A 23,991-nucleotide genomic window follows, 5' to 3' on the forward strand; every position below is an offset into this window, starting at 1 on the left:
TATGCTGGAGGCTGCAAAATGACAAAATATGACAAGTTTTATTAAAAATTATTTTAAAAGTTCTAAGACAGTATTACTGTTTCTGAAGAATTTTAGACTGAATTATGGATTTGTAGGTTTCAGGGTAACGAAAGTAGAATAGAGAACTAATTACTGCCTGGTATCACTTGTCTTTATGCTATTTATTGTTGTAAAGCTGTGTCATACCTTCCCTAACAGAACTGCTGGATCTGGATAAGAGGCAAATATAGGTGTCCATTATATAGAAATTGCTCTGGACATTTGATTTTTCCTTGTCCTTCCTCTTGTCATTGTGAATTTCCATGTCTTTGTTTCCTTCCTAATAACTGATACCAGTGTTAATCTAGTCGTGTCAAGCTCAGAACTGTCCTTGTAGTTATCTGTTACTATCACCAAGTCTTTTATTCCTCACTGATTATCGAGTTCTGCTGCAGTTGATTTTATTGCCCTAAATTAAGGCCATCAGCCATCATCTTGTTTTGTCCTCTTCTGCATGTAAGTTATGAATGAGGAGAGCAGTGACACACACACACACACACTGAGGAGAGCAGTGGCACACACACACACACACAATGCTCTCATGTTATTATCTCCTTTCTAAATCTTTGATTCTTCAACAGAATTTTTGCTTTTGATGTTCTGAAAGACAGCCTATTAATATTTATACCCTCTGCAAGCTGCTACACTATTTCTTTTCTGGCTCATTTTGTGCTTTTATATAGGTCCTACCATATTGGCCTCTTTTCTGCTTATTTAACTCTATCTTCAGGATTTCAGAATCGCTGACTTCCTGTTAGTAGCTTATTTTACTCTGCTGTTTAGTCACTATAATTCTGTTTTCCATTTGCAATCAGTCACTATGGTAGTTCCCTTAGAGCCTTTTCTGTGCTCTCTATTAAAGGTTGGCTTTGTAGCGTTTTATATCACACCTTTTTAAAAAATTTCCTCATTTGTGCATAGTTTATCTAAGAGAAATAGGTGGAGCAGTTGTGGATTTGGGGTGTTGGCCCCTCCTACGAGATTCTGTATTTGTTTTTTGAATGTTGATCTCATTTCTGGTGTATTATTCAATATTCAAAACCACATGAGGGAAAATACTTGCAAAGCCTTGTCACATATGTTTCCTTTACAAGTATTTTTATACTGCAATGTATAAAATAGATTTTTTTTCACAAATATTTTTTTCACAGGTTTCTACAGTTGCAACACAGAAATTATGCCTGGTATAAATAACTGGACACCAGAAATTCAAGTAAGGTTATTCAAAATTGAAACTTTTTGCTAAATGGTGTTGAAATATGCTGTAGTAATTTAAATATATATTTTGAAAGCTAAATTCAAAGGAAACCCTTGTGACAGAAATAAAAGTAGTCTTTTGGTAAGAACAATAAGGTAGAAGAACCTGGGCTTTTGTTGTTTTTTTTTTAATGCTGTCATGTAACAGCATAACACAGAAATATGAAAGTAATTACAGTAAATCTGAACTTTAGCTTTTTGAAAGGTTTGGACAGGTTTGAAGCCTCTTAAAGGGAACAGATTATTGACTGTGTTGCTTAGCTAACTTTTGTTACTTATTGAACATATATGTTAACATATTTTGCATTATTTTCCTTCTTTATGAGTTTGGGTTTAAGACAGTGGATGAAATATATTTGCATATGTTGGCAAAAAATCCCCATGTTTGTTTCTAATTCAGATGTTCACAGCAGTTAGAGTGTCCAGATTAAGCAACATTAACCCAACCAATCAAACACTCAATAAGAACTTTAATGATCTCTGTGAGAATCTGTTGAAGGTAAGAATCTTATTTCAAATACTTTTTTAAGTGTTCAAATGGGAGCCAAGTAAAACTCAGCTATAGTGAAAATAACACGTGCCTCATAATTTTGGAAATAGCTGCAAAGTGTCTGTAATTAGCTCGTGAGTTTCTGTTTCAGATAGGTTCAGCCTGTTTTAGTATATCAGGGAATTCCAGAGCCTGTGGAGCCTGAAGGAGTCCTTAGACTAGCAGGATTCTCTAGAAGGAGAAAGACAGCTCCACAGTAAATTGCATTCTGTCCTGACTTTGCACACACGTAATTCTTCTTCAAGAAAAAATTAACATCATTAGATGACTTCTATGAAAAGAGTTTTGGTCCCCAATTTCTCTGAAATAAACCACCCTTTTTTTTCCTGAGTAACACAGAATGAAATCCTGTCCTCCACAGAGTTTGTATTTTAAGCTGCGGTCCATGGTTCCCTGCTGCCTTTGCCATGTGAACTTCACAGTGGCTCTGCCAGAGGATGAGCTGGTTCAGGTGAGGGAATTGCTGCCTTCAGCTTCAGCCACAGGCACAGCCCTAGTAATGCTTGCTGCTCAGGGTGAGCTGGGCTGGCATTTCATTTACTGCTGTGCCTGGTGAATTCCTGCATGGCTTTTTTCCCTATTATGTTTCTATGCAAAGAACTGCTTGTTTGCAAAATTATTTTTCAGATTGCACAAGAGATGAACTTACCTAATATGCCAAATATCTCTGATTTGCAGATTGCAGTCACAGCTGTTGCCATTACATATGACAAAAACCAAGCACTACAAGCCAGCAAAGCACCTACAGAAAAATCACAGCAAAGAGGTAAATATTGTGAGGCATCTTTCCTTTTTTATCCCCAGTGCCTAATGAGTCTGGATTTTAATTTCTGTTACCTGTACACATCACAGACCACAGAATATTCTGAGCTGAAAGGGACCTGCAAGGATCCACAAGTATCATCAAGTTCAAATATACATATTTTTTAGGGAGTGTCTTTCAACACATAGAGGTTTTTTAGAGTTCTCATGTACTTGACCTCCAGCAGGATGACTTACTTACAATACTTATCAAGTATTATGCATTTATTTTACATAATCAACAAATTTATAATACTTTCTTATTCTATCTATGATACTACTTTGATTGAAAGGTTGGTGTAACAGATGATATTTTTGTTGTCTTTTGGAACATGTGTAAATCATCAGGGAATACTTGTTCTTGCAAGTAGAAATTTTGTCTATACTTAAAGAAGGTGGAAAATGAAGTATTTGTATTACTTTTAAAAAAACTCCTACCTTCTGAAAATCCTTAAGCAGGTCAGTAATAGCTTTGGAGCTCAGTGAAGCAGGTGGAGGGGATGGAAGACACTGCTGTGATCTGCATGTGTCACCTTGCTAATGAAGTGCCATCTTATGCTAGAAATGCAAGTGTGCAGTCTGAAATGGGAATTCAGACAGAGCTCTGGATACCCAGTCAGGATACTCAATTCTCCAGACTGGAATTAGTAAAACAGAGCCATGTGTTTCTAAAACATGAATTATAGCTGACTTCTTCAGTACAGTGAAGTGTTTCCTTTCATGTGAAATAAGTGCTAATTTTTATTATAATAGCTGATGTAGATCCAACTGCAGAATCAAAATAAAAATGCATGAATGGACTTCATTTTTCTCCTAAAAAGTTCAAATCCCCTTCAATGGAGCACAAGCTCTGTTGGATGTTGCAGCTGGATTTGTTCTCACACACCTGTTTCTGCAGAACTGCATCACTTTCTGCACATGCTGAAAATACCTCTTCAAGTCAGACCTGACCAAATTGACTCTGCTTGTAATTACTGGCAAATCTTGTTTTGGGGGTTAATTATCACTTGGCCATGTTTTCTTTGTTGAAGCATCTACAGACAATGAAGAACAGCTACAATTTCCCTTGGAACTTTGCTCTGATCCCCTTTCTTCTCAACCATTCTCTCCAGCTAAAGGTCAGTTAAGAAGGAGAATATTAAACTTGTTTTTTATGGACTTTGAGTTCTGCTCTTTCATAGTTGTAGAGGCTTTAAAATGTCTGTACTTTCACAGGCTTTAAATGTGCTTTGCTGCCTAAGCATAATGGGTATATTTACTCCTTTTGTGAAGTTTTCTGAGAGTCACAGAAGGTGGCTTGGCTGATCATTCTGTCTCTATTTCCCACCTTTGCATTTAGGATATTGAAGATGCTGCAGACCACTGGGTGTTGGGTGTCATCTGATGAAACTATCAGTTACCTAATAATTAGGCTTGTCCCATACTGTAAATGGCCCATATAAAGTACCTCCATGTTTCCTCAGCCTCACAGAATTAATCTCACTGTTTTCATGATGGGAAATACTTTATCTACCAGATACTGGTTGCATGCAAATTTCCTTTAAGTGAAGGATCCTAAACTTGTGTAGTAAATAATCTGTACAGTGCAGCACACTGTAGTGTTAAACAGCTGCTTTATTTTACCTGAGATACAGCTGCATTTCAAGAATGGTTGTCACAGTTCTTCTACGACTGCATTAAAAATTCAATTCATTGAAATCAGCTGTCTTTAATTCCTTCTCTCTTGTTGGATTATCTACCAAAATGGTTACTGAGGTGAAATGAAATATCTGGGAGTTACTGTAAGTGTTTGAGCTCCCTTTTTTGCCTGTTACTTCTTTAGTGTAAAGAAGGGTGCCTACCACACTTACTTGTATTTTTAGAGGCCAGATTAATTTCGGCAAAAAGATTCTTCTTGATTTTTTTTTTCTTAATGCTTAACTTTTAATTTGCTACATTTTTTATTATCAAAAAGAGAAGCTATCCACAAATTTCTGCTGGTGTGTGTGGCCACTGCTGGGCTGTGCTCGGCGTGTGCTGGGCACTGACCAGTGGAGGGCAGCCTGTTCCCACATACCCCTTTTCCTGCTGTTCTCCACATCCCACACCGTGCTGCAGGCAGAGCACTTCAGCCTGAAGGTTGTTCCATCTGTCATTTCTTCACAGCCTCATTGTAGTTACATTTACTTAACAGATTATTTAATATATTTCTACTTCTCTGTTGCATTGTTGTTTTAAAAGTCGTGGTTTACAGTCTTATACAGTAGTGACTTTTGATGAATAAACATATTAAAATTGCAAGGTAGATTTAGTAAAGTGAATTATTTATACTAACTCTGTTATCAGAGTACACAGTATACTCTATAGAGGGTGGTTTTTTTCATTGACTCTAAAATCTTTTATAAGGGTCACAGAATCGTGGAGTAGTTTGGGTTGGGAGGGACCAGTTGTTAAAGACAATCTCATTGCTACCCCCTGCCCTGGCAGGGACACTGCCACTGTCCCAGGTGCTCCAGCCCCAGTGTCCAGCCTGGCACTGGGTATTTCCAGGGATCCAGGGGCAGCCCCAGCTGCTCTGGCACCTGTGCCAGGGCCTGCCCCATTCCACAGGGAGGAATTCCTTCCCAATATCCCATCCAAACCCACTCTGTCAGTGTGAAGCCATTCCCCCTGTCCTGTCACTCCAGGCCCTTGGAAATAGTCCCTCCCATCTTTCTTGGAAGCTGTTGTCCTGTAACTCTGCTTAATAGATGATCTGAATGCAATTAATTTTGTTTTGTTAGAAGTCCTGGAGGGTGCAAGCTCCCACACAGGTATTCCTGCTGCTCAGAGAGGTGAGTTTCCTGAATTTAGCCATCTGCCAGAACAGAATGAGCGTTCTTGGGATATTGGTATACTCCTTTTGGATGTGTCTTACTGCAGGAAGTGTTTACTACTTAACTGAGGGTGCATGCTCTGGTGTGGCTTAATGAGATCCTAATATTTTGATGTGATTTTTCATTATTAAAGTTAAATTTGTTAATAATAACAGCCTCTCTGTCAGGTACGTTGATATAACTTTATCTGGCAGAAAATGAGTCCCTGGGAAGAGAGCTGTTTTGCCTGTGTTAATTTGAAGTTAGCATGTGTTCCTCCCGTTTCTTCAGGACAATGAAGAAACGGTGTTTGCAACCCCCCCTTTTTTTTAAAGATATGCAAACACCCCTGCAACTAATACCAAAAGTCATAGCAGAAACAACTCTTACTTCTTATGGTAATGATAGTGGGAGGGGTGTTGGAGGGAGGGTGTCGGGGCAAGGAGGACTGTTCTGAAAGGAAGATTGATTTGTGTTTAAAACAGAGGTGTTGTTTCAGTTTGTGACTCTGATCCTCATCACCAAAGGGTTGGGTTTTTTCTCACTCTGTAGGTTAGTTGTTATTGATAAAGACATTTGGGAAATTTAAATCCTGATCAGCAGCTCTTTGTAAGGAAAATAAAGCAATGAAAATGAAAGTTAAAAAAGGCTTAAATAAAGTTTAAAAAGCCATAACTTACAGCCTAAATTGAGAGTATAAAAAAAACCTAATCTAGTATAAGTCCTTAATGACTGTATTTGCATGTTTTTTCAGTGCTGAAGTCCCACTCAGGCAGTTGGTTCAGAGCTGGGACATCACCAGAAATCGGTACTTTGGTTTGGACAAGTCCAAACCTGCCCTGTAACTTCTCCTTTTAGACAGACCTGCAGGCGGATGGTTGTTCTCTCTCAGACAGGAATCACTGCTTCCTCAAAAAGGAGCACTGAGATGAGCAAGAGACATCATCCATACATTTTTTTTGTGTTTTTTTTCTTTTGTTTTTCTGTCTGTGTTTCCAGCAACGTCAGTTGATTACAGTTCCTTTGCAGACAGATGCAACAGCTGGATAGAGCTCATTAAACTGAAAGCTCAGACCATAAGGCGCGGATCAATTAAGACAAGTAGGCGGCTGTTTCTACCACGTTCTGATAATCTGAGACATATCTCTGATTTCCCAGTGGTGACTTAGTGGAGTGCCCTGCCCAGCAGTAGCACTGCAGATCACATGTGGAATGAATTCCCCAGGGTGAAAACTGCTGGCATTGTTCTGTAACCTCACGTAGGGTTGATGAACCGTAGCATAAAAAGCAAAATAAAGTCTTGCTGTAATTAGTTCTCCGTACATGTGTACGCCTACTAATTGTATAACATCCACTGCATGGATGTAGGTGTATGTATGATCTTGGAAAATTGGGGGTGAGAAACAGGAAGCAATCACCAAGGGGACAGTCAAGGCAATGGTCACTAAATTAGCAAGTGGTGAGTTGGTTTTCAGTAGTTCTTTGGCCACAGGTCTGACTATCTTGCTTAAATTAGCAGAGATTAATACCTGTTTTAATGGAAAATGCTGCACTGGGGAAACACAACAACTTTCACACTTCTGTAATTTGTTCTTCCAGCAGAATACATGTTTGAAAATGTTGGCACTTTTTCCTTTACCTTCACATTATAACTGATGGTTGTACGTGCAGCTGCTCGCCTCAATGTTTTCCTTTCGCAGGAATGCCACTCTTTCAATAAATGCCATTTCAGCTTCTTGTCTCTCTTGCATGCTTTGCATGGTGATTTCCTTTCTCACGTATATGGCTGAGCATCACAGGCAGCTGAATGTTGTCACCAAGCTATTTGGAAAACCATAAAGAAGAGTTTTTGTGTTCTGAGGAACAAGGATGGATGTTGATAGTTATTTTCTCCTGGTTTTTCCCATTTTTCAGCTACTTCCCTTGAAAAAGCGAGTCCACTGGCTGAGGGATACTTGCGGCACCGTTCTGTCCCGTCGTGCACCAATTCCACTGTCTCAGTTGTTAAGATGACACCTCTTTCCTTTCTCCCTGGGGCCAAGATAACCAAATACCTCGGGATAATCAACATGTTTTTTATACGAGAAACCACTTCTTTGCGTGAGGTGAGCTGCGTGGCAGGGGTTCCTTTTGTGTCAGGGAGCAATTGTTGTTAATTGTAAGAATCAGAGGTTTGAGTTGAGGTGTGGCACAGCCAGGGAATAGAATTTGTCACTTGGGGGAAGGTGCTGAGTGCAGAGCAAGTTCCTTTGTGCTGTTCTTGTCAGGAGCACGTGAAGCTGTTTTGTGTTTGGCACTGTTAGCACGGGGTTAGTTAACAATTGCCATGGCTGGTGAATTGGGTAGAACACTAAACCAGTGAGTTCTTAAACAGATACAGTTGGAAAAAATGTGTCTTTGACCAATAGTGGTAGAAGTTGGGATCATTTGAACTCAAATTAAATGCTAAAGAAAAAAATAAATCGTCTATTCTTCCCTCATTTAGCAAGCTCAGTGAGGAACTTTCACAGTGTATTTGGTTAATTCTTTGGTTAAAATAACATTGCCCATATCATAGAAAATGTTATGCTGATTTTTAATTTTAACATTACATTCTGTGCATTCTCTGTAACTAAACTTTGTGTGCTAAGCATCAAAAATTACACCACGAGTCCGTGACCACACAGCCAGCTTAGAGGTGATGTTCAAACCCTGGTCTCCATCTGGGCTGGGAGAACACATAATCCTCTGAGCATGTCCAAAGCAAGCAGTGTTCCTTATAGTTTTCCTGTCCTTCTGGGAAGTAGCTGTATCTTTGCTTTTGGCCACAGAAGGAGAGTGTACCTCTTGCCTGCTTTGTCAGTGCTGAAGTGTTTGCTGGTTTTTCCTAATTACACATTGCTGAAATTACAGAGCAGATGTTAATAAAAATGATCAGTCTTCCTGAAAATGGGCTGTGAACTCTAGAGAAACTTGGATCAGACAAACATTTTCTTTAGATCTTGCAAGTTGCTTCTAACTTCCCCTTTTAACTTGAGAAATCCCTGTGTGAAAAGGACAGTGTTTTCAGAAGGATGTCAGAGCAGGGAAATGGTCACAGGACATTCCTGCACTAAGTGCAGATTCTGTAGGTACAAATTCAGTGCCTGGTGAGCTTTGTGATAGCAGATCCCAGCAAGAATAGGTCACTCAGGTGTGTGATTCAGCTCCTTCCTGGAGCTGGAATGTTGCACAGTCCTGGGGTGCTGTCACTGTGCTCTTTCCAGCACCTAGGGGAGCTAATTTAAATTATTTCAGCTACACAGGCTAAGGCACAAACTACTCTTACCACAGGATTGCCTTGAGTTACAATGGAGTCAGAACAGAGCAGTCATTATATCCAACTCCAGCAGTGTGGTTCAGGTCCTGCAAGAAAGTAATGACCAGCATTTTTCTCTGTATTGCTTTATGTTTTGCTTGTGGTGGTGCTGAAGTATATACCAGAATAAAACATTAATGATAGAATGAAACATTAATGATAATTTCAAGTCAGATTCATCCATTGCTCTTAGGCTCTGCTGTTTACAGGTGGGTGTGTACAATCATTTTGTTACCTCTTGCCATCCAGTGTTGCATTAGGTTTATAATTCATATTTTTTCCCCATCAGTTGCTCTACCTTTAAAAAACTTGGACAATATCAAAATTCCTTGAGAATTATGAACTTGTATTGCATTTTGATTTCTTGCTGCAGCTGACTTGATTCCAGCTTTATGCTGGGTTTGATAAAATTATACCTGTCCTTCTTGTTTGTAAATTTTCATCCAGGATGTGGTTTTTTATGCCTTTATGAGTCTGTTCAGGGCACATTCTTCCAGGAATGAGCACAGCCCTTAGAAATTCAGCTTAGTTCAATCTCTTCTTCTGCCTGCCTCTTCCATTTTCTGCAGTGGCACACGTACACAGAGTCATGTGGGAAGTCTGGTGGTCTTGGAAGTTTGGAATTTTGTATGTATTTTGAACCAACTGTGAGCTCTGTTTGGATCAGTTTCTTTTCTCAGCATTTTCATGGATTTTTATTTCTTTGGTTAGTTGCCTGGTTTGTGTGCAATAGATTTTTTCCCCCACAATGTAATTGCTCATATTCTTTCTTAAGGATTTTCTAGGAAAATCCATATTTGTTGTTTTCCTTCTCCTTTGACATCAATTTAAATTCTTCAGTTTTGCACCAAAGAAGTAAAAATGCCTAACAAGCATCATCAAGTCAAAAAAATTAATGAAATGAGATGGCTAGAAGTTCCTTTGCACTTCAAGTAGGAAAATAAAAAAATGAACAGCTTGGATAGCTCAGGTCTCTGCTCTATCCTTGCTTACCTCTTATTTTGAGGGATCCTTTCTTGAGTGAGTGTTGAGAACCAATGACAGTCATTAACCTACATGAAGTTGCAGTGATCAAAGGTAATGGTCACTCCTTACTGGGAATTTCCAAGAATTTCATAAACCATGGAATGGTTTGGATTGGAAGGGACCTTAAAACCCTCTTGTTCCACCCCCCTGCCATGGCAGGGACACCTCCCACTGTCCCAGGTGCTCCAGCCCCAGTGTCCAGCCTGGCCTGGGGCACTGCCAGGGATCCAGGGGCAGCCACAGCTGCTCTGGGCACCTGTGCCAGGGCCTCACCATCCCAGGGAACAATTCCTCATTCCCAATATCCCATCTTTACCTGTCAGTTTAGGCTATTCCATCCTGTCCTGTCACTCCAGGCCCCTGTGAATGGTCTCTCTGCATCTGATTTGTAGCTGTGACCCTTCAGCAAATGGCTTTTAAGTTCTCCACACCATTTAGGATTCACTGACTTTTTCAGCTGATAAATATGTAAGAGAAGTACTCAGCATCTTGTAGCTAGACCCAATATCACATGTAATGTGTATTTTTCCATTCTAGGAGGGTGGTGTCAGTGGTTTCCTGCACGCTTTTATTGCTGAAGTGTTTGCCATGGTGAGAGCCCATGTTGCAGCTCTGGGAGGGAATGCAGTTGTGTCATACATCATGAAGCAGTGTGTTTTCATGGAGAACCCAAACAAAAATCAGGTACATTGGGATGGGAAATGACAAGGGCTGTTGTGGTTAGTATGATACAAGTACACATTTTGTCTTAAAAAACCAGCAGTGCTGTAAAGCCGTAGCTGCACAACATTTCTTGATATCTTGGATAATGTTTGAAGAATCCAAGAGTGTTCTTGTACTAACACAAAATTATGAGGACGCTTCATAAATACCCAGATGGATAAAAGAGCCAAGCTTGCTAGAATAAGTCAATTGCAGGACTTGCTTGGTATTTCTGATGTTGCAGTGTAGGATCTCCATCCTAACTCCATGTGAAAGTACCTGGAGTTGCTGATGTAAACTGCTCCATTTTGTACACAAAGGAACAAACCGTGATTTGTGAAGACAATAACAGAATATTAGTAAATCAAATATGTTCAAAACAGTAAGGAAAGCAGGATATGCAGATGTCACTGTGGTGGTCTCCCCTCCCAGGAGTCCATCTGCATGTTTGGTAGCACACAAGTGAGCTCATAGAAAAGAAAACGCAGCGCAGGTTTCCTCACCAATAAATTGTAATAATTCGTCCTTCTCCCTGTCCCTGTTGATTGTTGTGTGTATTGCCTTTAGCAGCTGCAAGCAGACGCAGTGTGTGGCTGTTTGTGACTGGGCTGTCTCTTGGCAGGCGCAGTGTCTGATCAATGTCAGTGGGGATGCCGTGGTCTTTGTCCGGGAGTCCGAGCTGGAGGCGCTGCCGGCTCCGGCCGCGCAGCCCGCGGGCTCCGCCGGGGACGTCACCACGTGAAGGCACAGCAGGGCAGAGGCTGCTCAGTGGAAAGGTTATTTCAAACGTGGCAATGTTTAGGTTTGCATCTTCAAAGTCAGCGTCTCTCCATGACATTCACAGCCAAAATCCAGGACAATCACTCTTCTTTTGTTGTCATGTAACTTAAGTAAGTCAGAGCAGTGAGCTGGCAGGTGTGCTCTGGTTCTTCTGTTGCCCTGTGGAACCAGGTGAAGCACTCACAGGAGAACGTGGATTAGAATAGCAGGCATTTCATGGAACTGTGGAAGGAAAGGAAAAATTCTGTTCCATTTTTGAGCTGTTCAGTGGGACCCTGGTCAGTTGTCACTCAGAGCCATTTCTGAGTTTGAATGTTGCCTGGCTCAGCTCAGGGTGGGAGGGAGGTGCCTGGGAAGTCTGTCTTGGGAACCTTTGATGAAGAAGGGAGAGATTTGTGTGCAGGCCAAGGAAACATGGGCTGGACTCTGAAATTCCTTTACATCATAGAGTGTGAAGAGGAAAAAGCAGTACCAAAAAGTTTCAGTTTGAATTTCTGCTCATTGAAAGTATTTTTTCTCATTTTTGTTGTTGTTTTTCTCTTTGGGAGCTGGGGGGTGTTGTTCGTTTTTTTAATTGTTTTTAAAAAGCTGCCAGACCACAGTGCTGTGACCCAGGGCATCCCTGTGGTGTGACAGAAAAACCCCAGAACACAACAGAAGTTCCAGGGTGTGTCTGGTGTTAGTAGAAGATGTTCACTTCAGTGTTGACAAAGCAGGTCTTCTGTTATTTAAGACTTCGGGAAAGAATTGTCCTGAGGTCAGGATCTGTTTCAAGGATGACATAAACAGTCCCCCAAAAATCAGTTGTGCAGAGCTTATTCTGCAGCCTCCTTCCTGTTTGAATGTCTGGCTAATTGGAGATTGATTTATGTGTGTGACACTGGTTCCTGCAGGTTCCTTTTGTGTTTGGGGTTTTTTTGTTCTTTTCCAGTGCTGTAGCTGGGAAATAAGGGCACTGCAAAGACAGGAAATTTGTCATTTCCAGTAGAAGTTTGAAAGGCGATGATACTCTATTGAAAAAAAAAAACAAAAACAAAACAAAAACACACCAAAAAAAACTTTGATTTGAAGATGCATTCTTGCTTAATTCTGACAACATTGTACATGGAACTTGAACTAAGATGTAAACTTGAATGTAAATATTCTGTTTAGTGTTCAAATTAAGCAATGGCATGATTATTTGTTAAAACTAATTATTTCATTGTAAATGAGCATGAAAATCATTCTTGCTCAATAAATATCTTTATAAAATTCACTGTCTCAATGTGTGTGCATAGGTAAATTTGTAAGCTGGATGTACCACACATGTCCCACCCCCATTCTCCTCAGAGGAATCTTTTGTGTGTGGCATGTTACAGCCTCTCTGTGTCCTGGGCTCATCCAAGCCCAGAGCAGCAGGGCAGGGGCTTCTGCCCCTCTCTGAGCCCCTGCAGGGCTGGGCCAGCCCAGGAGGAGCTGGAGCTGCTGCAGAGCCCAGGGCAGCTCCAGGCGAGCAGAGGGATGGAGCAGCTCTGCTGGCACCAGGGGCTGGCACAGCTGGGCTGCTCCCCTGGAGAAGGGAAGGCTTTGGGGTGACCCTGGTGGCCTTGCAGGGCCCAAAGAGAGCCACAAGGAAGGGGGAGAGGGATTGTTCACAAGGGCCTGGGGTGACGGCACAGGGGAATGGCTTACACTGACAGGGACTGGGTTTGGATGGGATAGTGGGAAGGAATTCCTCCCTGTGAGTGGGGCAGGCCCTGGCACAGGTGCCAGAGCAGCTGGGGCTGCCCCTGGGTCCCTGCAAGGCTTTCAGGTGAGGCTGGATGGGGCTCAGCAGCCTGGGACAGCGGGAGGTGTCCCCTCCCACCGTGCACCCAACAACCTCAACACCTCCCTCTCCTCCCAGCAGACCAACTTTTAAAGCTGTTCCACCCCAAACCATTCTATGATCCTGTCATTCTGATATTTTGGGGGTTAATTATCCTTTAGATTGGAAGTGTGTGAATTTGGCCCTTAGCAGAACACATCACTAACACAATTAAATCATCTTGCCAAATTCTGTAGCTGTTGCAACCAAAGCTGCCATGAATTAATTTGCCTGTAAATAGCTGCAGCTCCTGATTGTTTTGCAAGGCAAATCTTGTTTCCCTTTGTAGCTAATGGCAGAATGTGAATAACTTCAAAAGGTCTTGGACTGGCACAAAAAGTTGTGTACAGCATGAGCATTCAGCTGAAATATCTGAAGTAGCACACTGAAGTAAACTGGTTTGATTATTTTCCCTTTGGAGGGGTGCTGCTTGCTTCTATGGAAGCATTAATGCCATCTTTTCATTTCTGGCTGTTTAAATGTCACAGCTTCCTCTAGACGGTTTCTTTAGATACAGAGCAGCTTTCTTATCTAGAAATTTTAATGCTTCTCCAGTTAGTATTCCAGAAGTGGCAGACCCATTTTTAAACTGCAAACAGTCACCAAATTGTCACTTCTACTTTGTTTGTCAGTTGTGCAACTGACAAGGGAAAAATCCTAACCTCCAACACATGGACACTGGTTTTGCAGTCACCTGTCCTACAAATAAACTGACATTATTTTAATACTTAATTAGAGTGGCATCAGATTCAATGAAGTTGTCGTTTACTTCCTAGGAAGAAAGATTTGTTATGATTTGTCTGAACTCGGAGTTTAGACTTCAAAAAATCCAAGGAGGCCCCTCTGAAATGAAAGGGGTCTGTACTGCAGCAGTTAAATCAGAGTCCAAACTCAATGGGAATGTGAAAATAGCCTGGACAGAAATTTGCTCAGATCCCAGGGCAAGCAATAATTCAAATTTAACCTGATTGATTTTACCTGATACCCTGCAATAAAACGACTACATGATCTCATTGAATTTAATGAAGCACAAGTCCTGAGTTTCTGCAGTTAAAAAGGTGTGTGGGACCAGCAGCTGATCTCTCAAGCACCCTGGCTGTACTTTAGAGATCACTCTGACAGGAGATGATGGGAGCCTTCTCAAAGAGTTGCCCAAGCTGTTAGGGAGTGACATTAGAGGCTGGGAGTGATTAATGCCTTGGTTGGGTTAGGCATGGTTTGTTTGATAGCAAACGGCTGCTCTGGGGAGAGTCCAGCAGTGCTCCATTAGTTTCTTTCTTGTCAGCTCACTCCATTGGGGAGTTGCAGGGCCCATGGCTGAAATGCCCTCTGCAGGGTGGGTGAGTGTGCCCTGGGCATTGGGGAGTTGCAGGGCCCATGGTTGAAATGCCTCTGCAGTGTCAGTGCTGTGTGCCCTGGCCACTGGGGAGTTGCAGAGCCCATGGTTGAAATGCCCTCTGCAGTGTCAGTGCTGTGTGCCCTGGCCATTGGGGAGCTGCAGGGCCCATGGCTGAAATCCCTCTGCAGTGTCAGTGCTGTGTGATCTCACCAGTGATGTCTCCGGGCTGCCTTTGCACTGAGCCCCGGGCAGGGCTCAGAGCAGCCTCTGGAACATCCCTGCGGGAGCTGCAGCGCAGTGCACACCTCCAGGGGAGCAGGAGATGCCCTCCTGTGGTGCTGGGACACGGGAACGTTCAGGAAAAAGGAGATTGCAGCTGGGCAGACGCAAAAGGAGGTGTGTGGGTTTAGTGCCTTCGTTCAAGATGAGCAGGGCCACAGCTCTGCAAGAGCTCTGAGGAAATCAGAATAAATATTTAGTGAGACAGTTAAAAGATGGTGCTTCAAAAGGAGAAGGTTTTGGGTGTTGTTCTTTATGGAGCCCTTGCCCGTGGAGTGCCACAGGGAGCAGTTTGTCCCTCTGTCTGCCCAGGTTTCATCTGGGATAGAGTTCCCAGAGGGATGGGGCACTCTGGCACTCAGCTGCTGGCTGGCCTTAAACCACAACGTTGTCTCATGATGCTGCTGGAGAAGGAAAAAAATGCACACTCCAGTGACAACCACAGATATTTTTGGCTGGCTAGACACAGATTTAATTCATGTGATTTGCTTGAATGGTATAATTATGATATTAATTTTCGTCATGTTTCCTAAATACAAATGTAAGTGCAGAAACAGAAAACTGAATTGGCAGCCAATGAAATGCAGTTAACACACGGGAAATATCTCAGACTAAAGTAATTTGCAGATTATGACAATAGGTGGGAGTGAAGCAGCAAGAGAAAAGGAAAATATGATATATGGAGACGACAAGCAATCAAATTAAATACAAATATTACTTCTATGCATTTTATCAGCTATGCTTACTTTTCCCATAGGAAAATCTCATATTTTGTTAGCCCTGACTGCCTTTATGACAGGCAATTCAAACACTTTTTGACTGTTCTCTGGCATCATGTCCAAAAAAATTCTTCAGTTGCTAAAATGAGGAGACTGAAGGCACCTGAAGCCTCAGAACAGTCAGAATTAGTGAAAAAATGCAGTCATGCAAAGAATGTGTGGCTGGAACGAAGAGGGGAAACACCAACGTGCTGAGACAATTTCTGAGTGGTGACATCTGAGCTGTAAACCTTCAAACACCTAGAACAGACTGGAAAGGTTTGATTTCTGGGATTAAGGAAACTCCTGAAAATGAACTCTTGGTCTCAGCTGGAGGAGGCAGTGAAATGTTCACAGACTGTTTTGTTCCTTAGCGTTCCAGTTCACCACGGAGGGGCTGTGCCCCGCTGCCCCCTCGGTGAGCCCTGCAGGGCTGGGCCAGCCCGACCCAGCACAGGAGGAGCCCAGGGCGGCTCGGGGCGCAGGGGATGGAGCAGCTCTGCTGGCACAAGGGACAGCTCGGGGTGACCTTGGTGGCCTTGCCGTGCTGAGGGCACTTACAGGATGGGAGGGACAATTCCCAAGGGCCTGGAGTGACAGCGCAGGGGGAATGGTTTCACACTGACAGGGAGTGGGCTTGGGTGGGATACTGGGATTAAATTCCTCCCTGGCAGGGTGGGCAGGCCCTGGCACAGGTGCCAGAGCAGCTGTGGCTGCCCTGCATCCCTGGCAGTGCCCAGGGCCAGGCTGGATGGGCTCTGAGCACCTGGGACAGAGGGAGGTGTCCCTGCCATGGCAGGGGTGGCTCTGGGTGATGGCCGAGGTCTCTTCCAGCCCAAGCCGTTCTGTGATTCTGTCAAACTCATTTCTGCTGTTTCTGGATGTACACAATCGCAAACACACACGAGCACTGCAAGCATGTTTGTGCTGTGGGGATTCCTCCCGAAAGATGCAAACGTGTGCATCTGGTTCCATGGGGTTTTAACTGCTGGAAAATTCTAGTTAATGCTTGGAGGTGACCCAGCAAAAAGTCCAGAGGCACAGCTGGACAGCTTGCAGAGAAACGAGCACAAAACCTGCTGCAAACCAGGGTACAGAACTGGAGACATTGGAAATCGAACTCTGGTCTGACACAGAGGTGACACAGAAACCAATAAAGCAGTGAGTGCCTGATATCATGGTAATGATGTTATTTTTGGAATATTTAACTTATGTGTGGGTTAATTTCTATCCTACGAGAAAATGGAGTTAAGTGAATTAGGACACTGCTGTACAGTGCTCTTAAGTTAACAATCAGGGGAAAGAAAATCTTAACAGAAACACTGAAAATCAACTTAAACTCTAAATGCTCCCCATTTTTTTTCATATTGTGACAAATGTTTCAGTTCCCTGTGAAACTAGGTAATACACTTGGCTGAAGTTGGTCTAAAAGATCCTCTATTAGAAGGGATGATGGGTAGTTAGTTCAGAAATGTCTTGCTGAATTTCTCTAGGTTTAATATGATCTTCCCATGGTTTTATAACAGTATTTTAGAGCTACTGAATCATTTGAGTTGTGAGTATTTAACCCCTCTGGAAATCTGACACCTGAGGGCATTTCATATTGAATAATCACAAAATGAATCACTGGAATTAGGCACCAGAATGTTTTGAACTCATCACCCAAAAATCTGGAGACACTGTTTGGACATACACTGACTGAAAACCCAAGGGAATCTGCTCCTGCAATCTGTGTCATGCAGGAAAAACCAGTTTTTTAATTAATCTAGATGGCACCCAAGGCAGAGCAGCAAAGGCTATAGCTAAATCCTAGGGCTGAGATTTTGCCCGACTGCAGCCCTCACCCGTGCTCCAAAGCCAGCAAAATAAAGCCTGTGACCCCGTGACAGAACATCTTTGTTCCACCAGTTCTGTGCTGATAAAAGCATCACCTGCAGATTTACCTGGCTGTCCTTCCACATCCACCTCCTCTTCAGCCTCCCTAAACAAACTTATCCTTGTAAAGCCACAAACAGATGCCAACAGAGCTCCCAGATTTCCATCTGGGCAGTTATCTGCTTATTCAACATTTACAGCGTGGAAAATCTGTGGAAGGAAAAGAAATGCAAGATGTTTGCAGGATGTCTGTAATTATTTAAGTGCAGAGCACAGCCCATTGTTGGTTCCAGCAATGGCTCTCAGCAGCAGCAGAGTGTTTGCCTGTCCTCCAGGTCTCAGCTGTGGGAAGTATTTTGACAGCTCCATCCGCGGTGTGGAACTGCACGTGGGCAGAGCTGTGTTTTCTCTTTGCTGCCGAGGAGAGACTTTCCGGTTTGCCGCAAATCCCGGGCGTGTGAGCGCACGTTCCCACCGGAATCCCTCCTCAGCTCCCCTGCCTCCCAGGGAGGGAGGCTGACATCCACGGTGCTCGGTGGTGTCACCCTCTGGAGATGTGCCTCTGCTCCTGCGGGACACGCCAGTGGCAGCTCCTGCCGCAGGGCTGTGGCAGCTGCCGCCGTGGGACCCGGCCGGGCTGCGCCTGGAGCCGCCCTCACCCTGCCCGGCCCAGCCCCGGCACGGGGACACCGAGCTCCCCAGGCCTGTCCCGGCACGGGGACACCGAGCTCCCCAGGCCTGTCCCGGGGGACACCGAGCTCCCCAGGCCTGTCCCGGCACGGGGACACCGAGCTCCCCAGGCCTGTCCCGGCACGGGGACACCGAGCTCCCCAGGCCTGTCCCGGCCCTGCCGCCCCGGCCGGCAGCCGCTGGTGTGAGTGACCCCCTGGCCGGGGGAGCAGCCGCAGCCCCTCCGCTGGCAGCACACGCTCCGGGCAGAGCTGTCCCCTCCTCTCTGGGGGACAAACCCTGGGAAAGGGGAAGGCAGGCACCTGGAGAATGCGGGGTGAGCTCAGAGAAATCCCCTCCATCCTGCACATCGTGGCTCTGCTCCTGCAGGGACAGGCTCCTTCTCTGTGGGACTGCAGAGCCCGGGCAGCTCCGCCCTGGGGATCCAGAAATAATGTTTTCATTTCCATTTTCATTTCCATTTCCTCTCGGAAGGCAAGTCCAGAAAGAGATATCCACGTCTTTCTTTTTCTCTCAATTTGTGATTACGGTGACTAAAATAATAGCTTTTGCCACCGTTTACAGCTCCCTCCTGTCCTGACATGAAGGAGCTCGGTGGTTTCGTGTAGTTTGGTTAAGTGGCCTTCATTCCAAAGCTGTTTCAAAGCACTGCATGGCACTTCACTATGCTTTTTTCCTCAGCATTTTTTATGTCTGTTTGAATCTTCAAGTCTGCAAAAGTCATCATGCTATGCAAGTAATGACTTTATTTTAAAAATTGATTTTTGAATTGCACTCAATAATGTGTTATCTCAATTCAGACTGTTTATTTTACACAGCAATGTATATTTTGATCCTTCCAGTTCAGCAGAAATCATGTTGATGATGGTAGAATCACACCTGCTACCAGGTGACTGATTATTTGCACATCAAAGATTTTGTTCTTTGCTCAATTTCTGATACACTGGCAATTTTCTGTTACCCTCTCAAAAGGTTATTCTTTGTGCAACAATGCTAAAACACTGTCAACTTATGATGTCATATTTCCCACAAAGTGAGCAGGCAGTTGGAAAAGTATGTTGAGTCTCCAAATAAAAGGGCTTTGTTGATATTTATCTTCCCAAGCAGTTTATGTTCTCTCTCAGACTCTCTCCCAGCAGCTGGCTGAATGAGTGACTTGTGAAACTCCCTGCCTGACACGCATGGCAGTGTGACATTTTGTGAGACAAAGCCATCCATCTCCTGGGTCTCTTCTCAAGAGAGAAAACTGTTATTTCCCTGCTTTCAAATGGTTTATAGGACTAACCTCACAACAGAGGGAAAGCACAGCCCCTCAGTCTTTTCAAAGGGATTCACATTTGAGTAAGGACCTGGAGAAAAACAAGAATGAGGAAGCCCCACAGCTGCAGATGTCTGTGTGTGCAGTCCACGGTGGGATCTGATTTGACGACTGTGGAAGAGCTGCTGTGGTCTGGGGTGCAAAGCACAGCTGAAGCTGAGCAGGGGAATGTGCAGGTTGTCCCTGCTCCTGCGTTTCTGGAGTTTTCAGCCATGGTGTCGATGCTGTCTCTGCAATAACTGCAAATCCCTGGGGGAGCTGCTTTCCCTTGGAAACCACACCCAGTCCCAGTTATTTCCCTCTTCCTTCACTTGCAGTTTGGATTGTCACCCAGCATGAAAAGGAATACTCCAGCTGTTTTCAGTTTCACCTCTGTCCTTTGGCGGACAATTTCTGTGTCGAGCCTTGCTTCCATCTTAATTATATTTGTGAAGAGACAGAATAAATTTTCATTATTCTTTGCCCATTAACCAAACTTTACATTTTCTGCCTGGGTCCCAATGAAGTGATGCTGCTTAAATTTGGAGGCCATAGAAGAAAAAGTCATGATGATCTTGAAGCATGTCACTAATATTAGCTGTTGGTGCACCCAACAGTTTGAGTCACAGCTGAATTTCTCTGCAATGTGTGTCCCACAGCACTGCACTAGGCTTCAAGAAGTCTCTGTTACAAATCTACCTCGGTCATCAATCAAATATTTTCAAGTCTCTGTCTCTGTTTTCTCTGTTAAAAGCAGATAAGGATAATAAAAACTTCTTTCCAGAAAAGTTTAACATCACTTCTGAGGCCTCCTTAAAAATGCGAGGAGGTCCTGGTTCTGGTTCCAGTACAGCAAAGCTGCTGTATGCATTTGCTGCTGCACACAACTGTATTTCAATGTATTTGGAAAGACTTCTATGAGGCCAGGAACTCTGGCCTTTGATGTATGGGTTAATGGAAGATCTGGCCAGTGCAAAACCTGCCAATGAACCTGAGCTCTGCCCTGGTTCTGTGCCTGAAGCCTCCACCCGGCCGGGCTGTTTCACTTCCATCACTGAAGCCTTGGCTTTTTGCTCAGTTTGCAGTCAGATTTCCATTGTCCTGTGGATGCTGGATGTGGCTTGGCCCATGATCCTGCACCCTTCAGAGCAGCAGCCTGTGCTCGGGCTCTGAGTGTTTGCCAGAGGCCACCCACAGCCAGAGCATTTGTGGGGCTCCTTGCTAGACAGTCTCTGTGCAGGCTCTGAGGGTTTCAGCCACCCTTGGTGAAAGCTGTCTTTAAACACGTTTCTGCATCCTCTTTTCTTGCTTCATCCTTTTCTCTGTCACCTTTTCCAGGGCTGACAGCTGAACAAACCCCAGCACCTAGATCTGCTGTTAATTCTCAGCAGAGAAGGGGTCTCCTGATGCCTCACACAAATTCAGGTTCCTCCCTAGCCAGAGCTAAGGATCATTTGTGATAAGAAGAGCAACAACATTAATAAGCTTTTTCCTCTCTTCTGCTTTTCTTCTATCCACTTCATCCTGATCTAGAGGGATTACTTATTGTGAGACCAAATGTAATATGTCCCCCTCTGTATCAGACACAACCTTCTCACAAACAGGATTCTTAACCAACACTAAGTAATGAATGATGGCTTCCTGACAGCAACTGCTCAAATTGAAACTTCAGCAAATGTCAGACATGAGGTAAGAATCTGTTCCCAAGGAAAAGGAACTGCACTTACAAGGGAAGAGCCTGTTTGTTCAGAGATGTGCTTGTAGTCTCTGTGCATGTGGGTGTGCATGTTCTATGCATTTTATTGCCTTCACAAATGGTGCATTATAGAGTAATTCCAGCCACAAGATCTTTGGCATGTCAGTTCTAATACACAAAGTCATAGAGCAATTTGGGCTGGAGGAGCCTGAGGGATCATCCAGTTCCAGCCCCCTGCCATGGCAGGGACACCTTCCACTGTCCCAGGCTGCTCAGAGCATGCCATGGCAGGGACACAACTCTTCCAGGGATGGGGCAGCCACAGCTGCTCTGGGCAGCCTGTGCCAGGGCCTCACCACCCTCACAGGGAAGAGTTCCCTCTGTAAATCTAACCTAATTCTCCCCCTGTTTGAGTCTGAACCCATTCCCCCTTTTCCCACCACTGCAGTTCCTGATGAAAGTCCCTCTTCAGCTTCCTTTTCAGCCTTTTCAGATACAGCAAGGCTGCCATGAGGTCTTCATGCAGCCTTCTCTTCTCTAGGCTGAACAGAACTTAATTGGTCCTACCCCAGCAAGTCCCTTACCATTCTGAGTAGCTGTTTTTGTGATCAAGCCCATTAACTGCAGCACAGCTCACTCCTGTTAACAGTGAGCACAAACTCATAGAGCTGCACAGGCAGGAGTTTCTCCCAGAATCTCCAGGTACTTACTTATTACCTTCACCTTACTGCTGCTCCTGCCCACCCACGTCTTACATGGGCATTAAACACGCTAAAGAGGCATCCTGAAGCCAGTGCTGTAGTACAGAATTCTGGTTTTTATGCATTAAACACGCTAAAGAGGCATCCTGAAGCCAGTGCTGTAGAACAGAATTCTGGTTTTTATGCATTAAAACATGCTAAAGAGGCATCCTGAAGCCAGTGCTGTAGAACAGAAGTCTGGTTTTTATGCCTTACTTCAATAATGTACAGCAGCAATGGTAAGGTTGTACAAATTGCCTGTGTAGGAACACATAAAATTCCATTTTATGAGAAAACCTTCTTTCCATGCAGAACCAAAAAGCAAAGTACTTGTGGCTAATGCCTTGACACATTCCTTGTCAATTACTCCAGCATGTTTTCACTCATTCTTGTTCCACCTTTTTACCAGCCAACATCACTGCTGGCAGAAAAAGATGTTTTGAAAGTCCTTTCAACCCTGCTCATCTAAGAGGTTCTCAGCTTTAGAGAATGAGCTCTGTCTCTCATCAGTAAGTCATTCTCCCCCATTTTGTGCTTCACTCTTGTGCACTCTGACTCCCCTGCAGCTGGAAGGATGAGTGCAGATGTTGTCACAGTAATGGTACTATTGCAACATGACAGCTGAGGGGAAAACGTGGCAAAACTGTTTTTGTATAAAAAATAATGTTTTTTCAGAGGACTGGTACAACTGGTACAAGCCAGGTAAAAACTGGTTAGCTTTTGGACACCAGGACTTCGCAGGAATTAATTTGATATTGTACTTACAATTCTCCCCTTTAATAGGATTATATAAAACTCTCTGTCAAATTAGGGGCTTAAAATGAGGATATAGATTTGTGGGTGGTTTCAACAGAGCTGCAGAGTAAATTCTGATAGGGAGAGGCATAGTGGGAATTTGCCAACAGGGCAACTGTGCATCCATTCATACAGTTCAGTGTTTGTGCTGTTCTGAGATTCAGATGCCAGTTTTAGATCTGTGTGAACAGAAGGAATTCAGAGAAATCAGCCTGTTCACAGGTGACACCGCACAAAATCTGGCCTACAATGATAGTAGAGACAGGCGATGATTGCTGAATATTTTTGAGTTGTACATTGGGTCCAAAACAACCCCGTACCAAAGGAGCACTGGTTATTTATGGCAGTGGGGAATAAGGGCTGGGGTTCCACACAGAGTGCTTACTTTTCTTTCAGCTTCGTTTTCCCTTGAAAAATAACATCCCATTTTCATATAGACTCTACTAACATAGCATGAAATACTTGCAGAACAGAGGGCACAGCAGAGCAAGGAGTTTTAGTCAGGTGGTAACGGGGTGCACTGGGAAGGTGATGGATTTGCCAGGTATATGGCATGGTGACATTTCCATCCACTAAAGGGATGCCATACCCTGAAAACTGATTCCAGTGCAACTCCTCTGCTAAATTCTGCAGAACAGAGAGTGTGTGGGATGCTGAAGTGGAGGGAAATTCCCTGTTATTTTGGAAGCGAGAGAGCTGAGAGAGTGCAAAGACGAGGTACAGGGGGATGCCTGTAGGAGTGCACGATGCTTCAGACGAAAGCAGGCGAAAGCTGGATCTCTGGGAGGATGTAGTTCTAATCTTCGCCAGTGTTTTGGGCTGGGAGCAGGGGAAAGAAGAAAGCCTGGAATCTGTGGCTGGGCGAGGTGTTGGCTGAGCAGTGCCAGCTCCACCCGCAGGGGCAGCGCAGGAACGCAGCAGGGAACGCAGGGGATCCTGCTCCGCATTTTGGGGGGAAACCGGGAAAACAAGCACGGCGTTTCCTTCCCATCCGTGAGCAGCAGGCTGTGTCCCCTGAGAGTTTAAAAGGCGTTTTATTCCATCGTTGCTTTTCCCTGTGCTGATTTTTAAAGGCACCTCTCAGAACAACTTTTTTTTTTTTCTTTTTTTTTTTTTTTTTTTTTTCTTTTTTCTTTTTTTTTCCTGTAGTGGACAGACTCTGCCCAGGATTACCTGGCCCTTCTGACTGGGATCTTGGAACCAAGTAATGGAGGTGAGGTTAAACTCACCATCAATTCTCCCTAAAATGGAGTTCAAAAGAGTGGAATCATGTGTGAATATCAATTTTCTGCTTCAATTTAAAGATACGGATTGTTGATCGCACCATCT

The 23,991-nt window shown here is 43.9% G+C and overlaps 1 protein-coding gene across 9 annotated transcripts in view; it reads left to right on the forward strand.

The window, feature by feature from the left end:
* Positions 1–12,598, forward strand: part of C2CD5 (C2 calcium dependent domain containing 5) — a 57,961-nt gene extending 45,363 nt beyond the window's left edge. For 7 of the 9 annotated variants that reach the window (XM_041484390.1, XM_041484385.1, XM_041484386.1 and 4 more), the window contains 10 exons: positions 1,212–1,273; positions 1,718–1,816; positions 2,229–2,318; positions 2,546–2,633; positions 3,700–3,786; positions 5,431–5,481; positions 6,502–6,603; positions 7,417–7,607; positions 10,403–10,549; positions 11,190–12,598. In XM_041484390.1, coding sequence (XP_041340324.1) covers positions 1,212–1,273; positions 1,718–1,816; positions 2,229–2,318; positions 2,546–2,633; positions 3,700–3,786; positions 5,431–5,481; positions 6,502–6,603; positions 7,417–7,607; positions 10,403–10,549; positions 11,190–11,309 — 1,037 coding nt within the window. In that variant the 3' untranslated portion in view covers positions 11,310–12,598. The remainder of the gene's footprint in view (positions 1–1,211; positions 1,274–1,717; positions 1,817–2,228; positions 2,319–2,545; positions 2,634–3,699; positions 3,787–5,430; positions 5,482–6,501; positions 6,604–7,416; positions 7,608–10,402; positions 10,550–11,189) is intronic. The other 2 variants (XM_041484389.1, XM_041484382.1) reach the window with 1 other exon arrangement.
* The last annotated feature ends 11,393 nt before the right edge of the window (positions 12,599–23,991 follow it).

The sequence above is a fragment of the Pyrgilauda ruficollis genome, unplaced genomic scaffold (assembly GCF_017590135.1).
Source record: "Pyrgilauda ruficollis isolate IOZ18807 unplaced genomic scaffold, ASM1759013v1 scaffold66, whole genome shotgun sequence".
Lineage (NCBI taxonomy): Eukaryota > Metazoa > Chordata > Aves > Passeriformes > Passeridae > Pyrgilauda > Pyrgilauda ruficollis.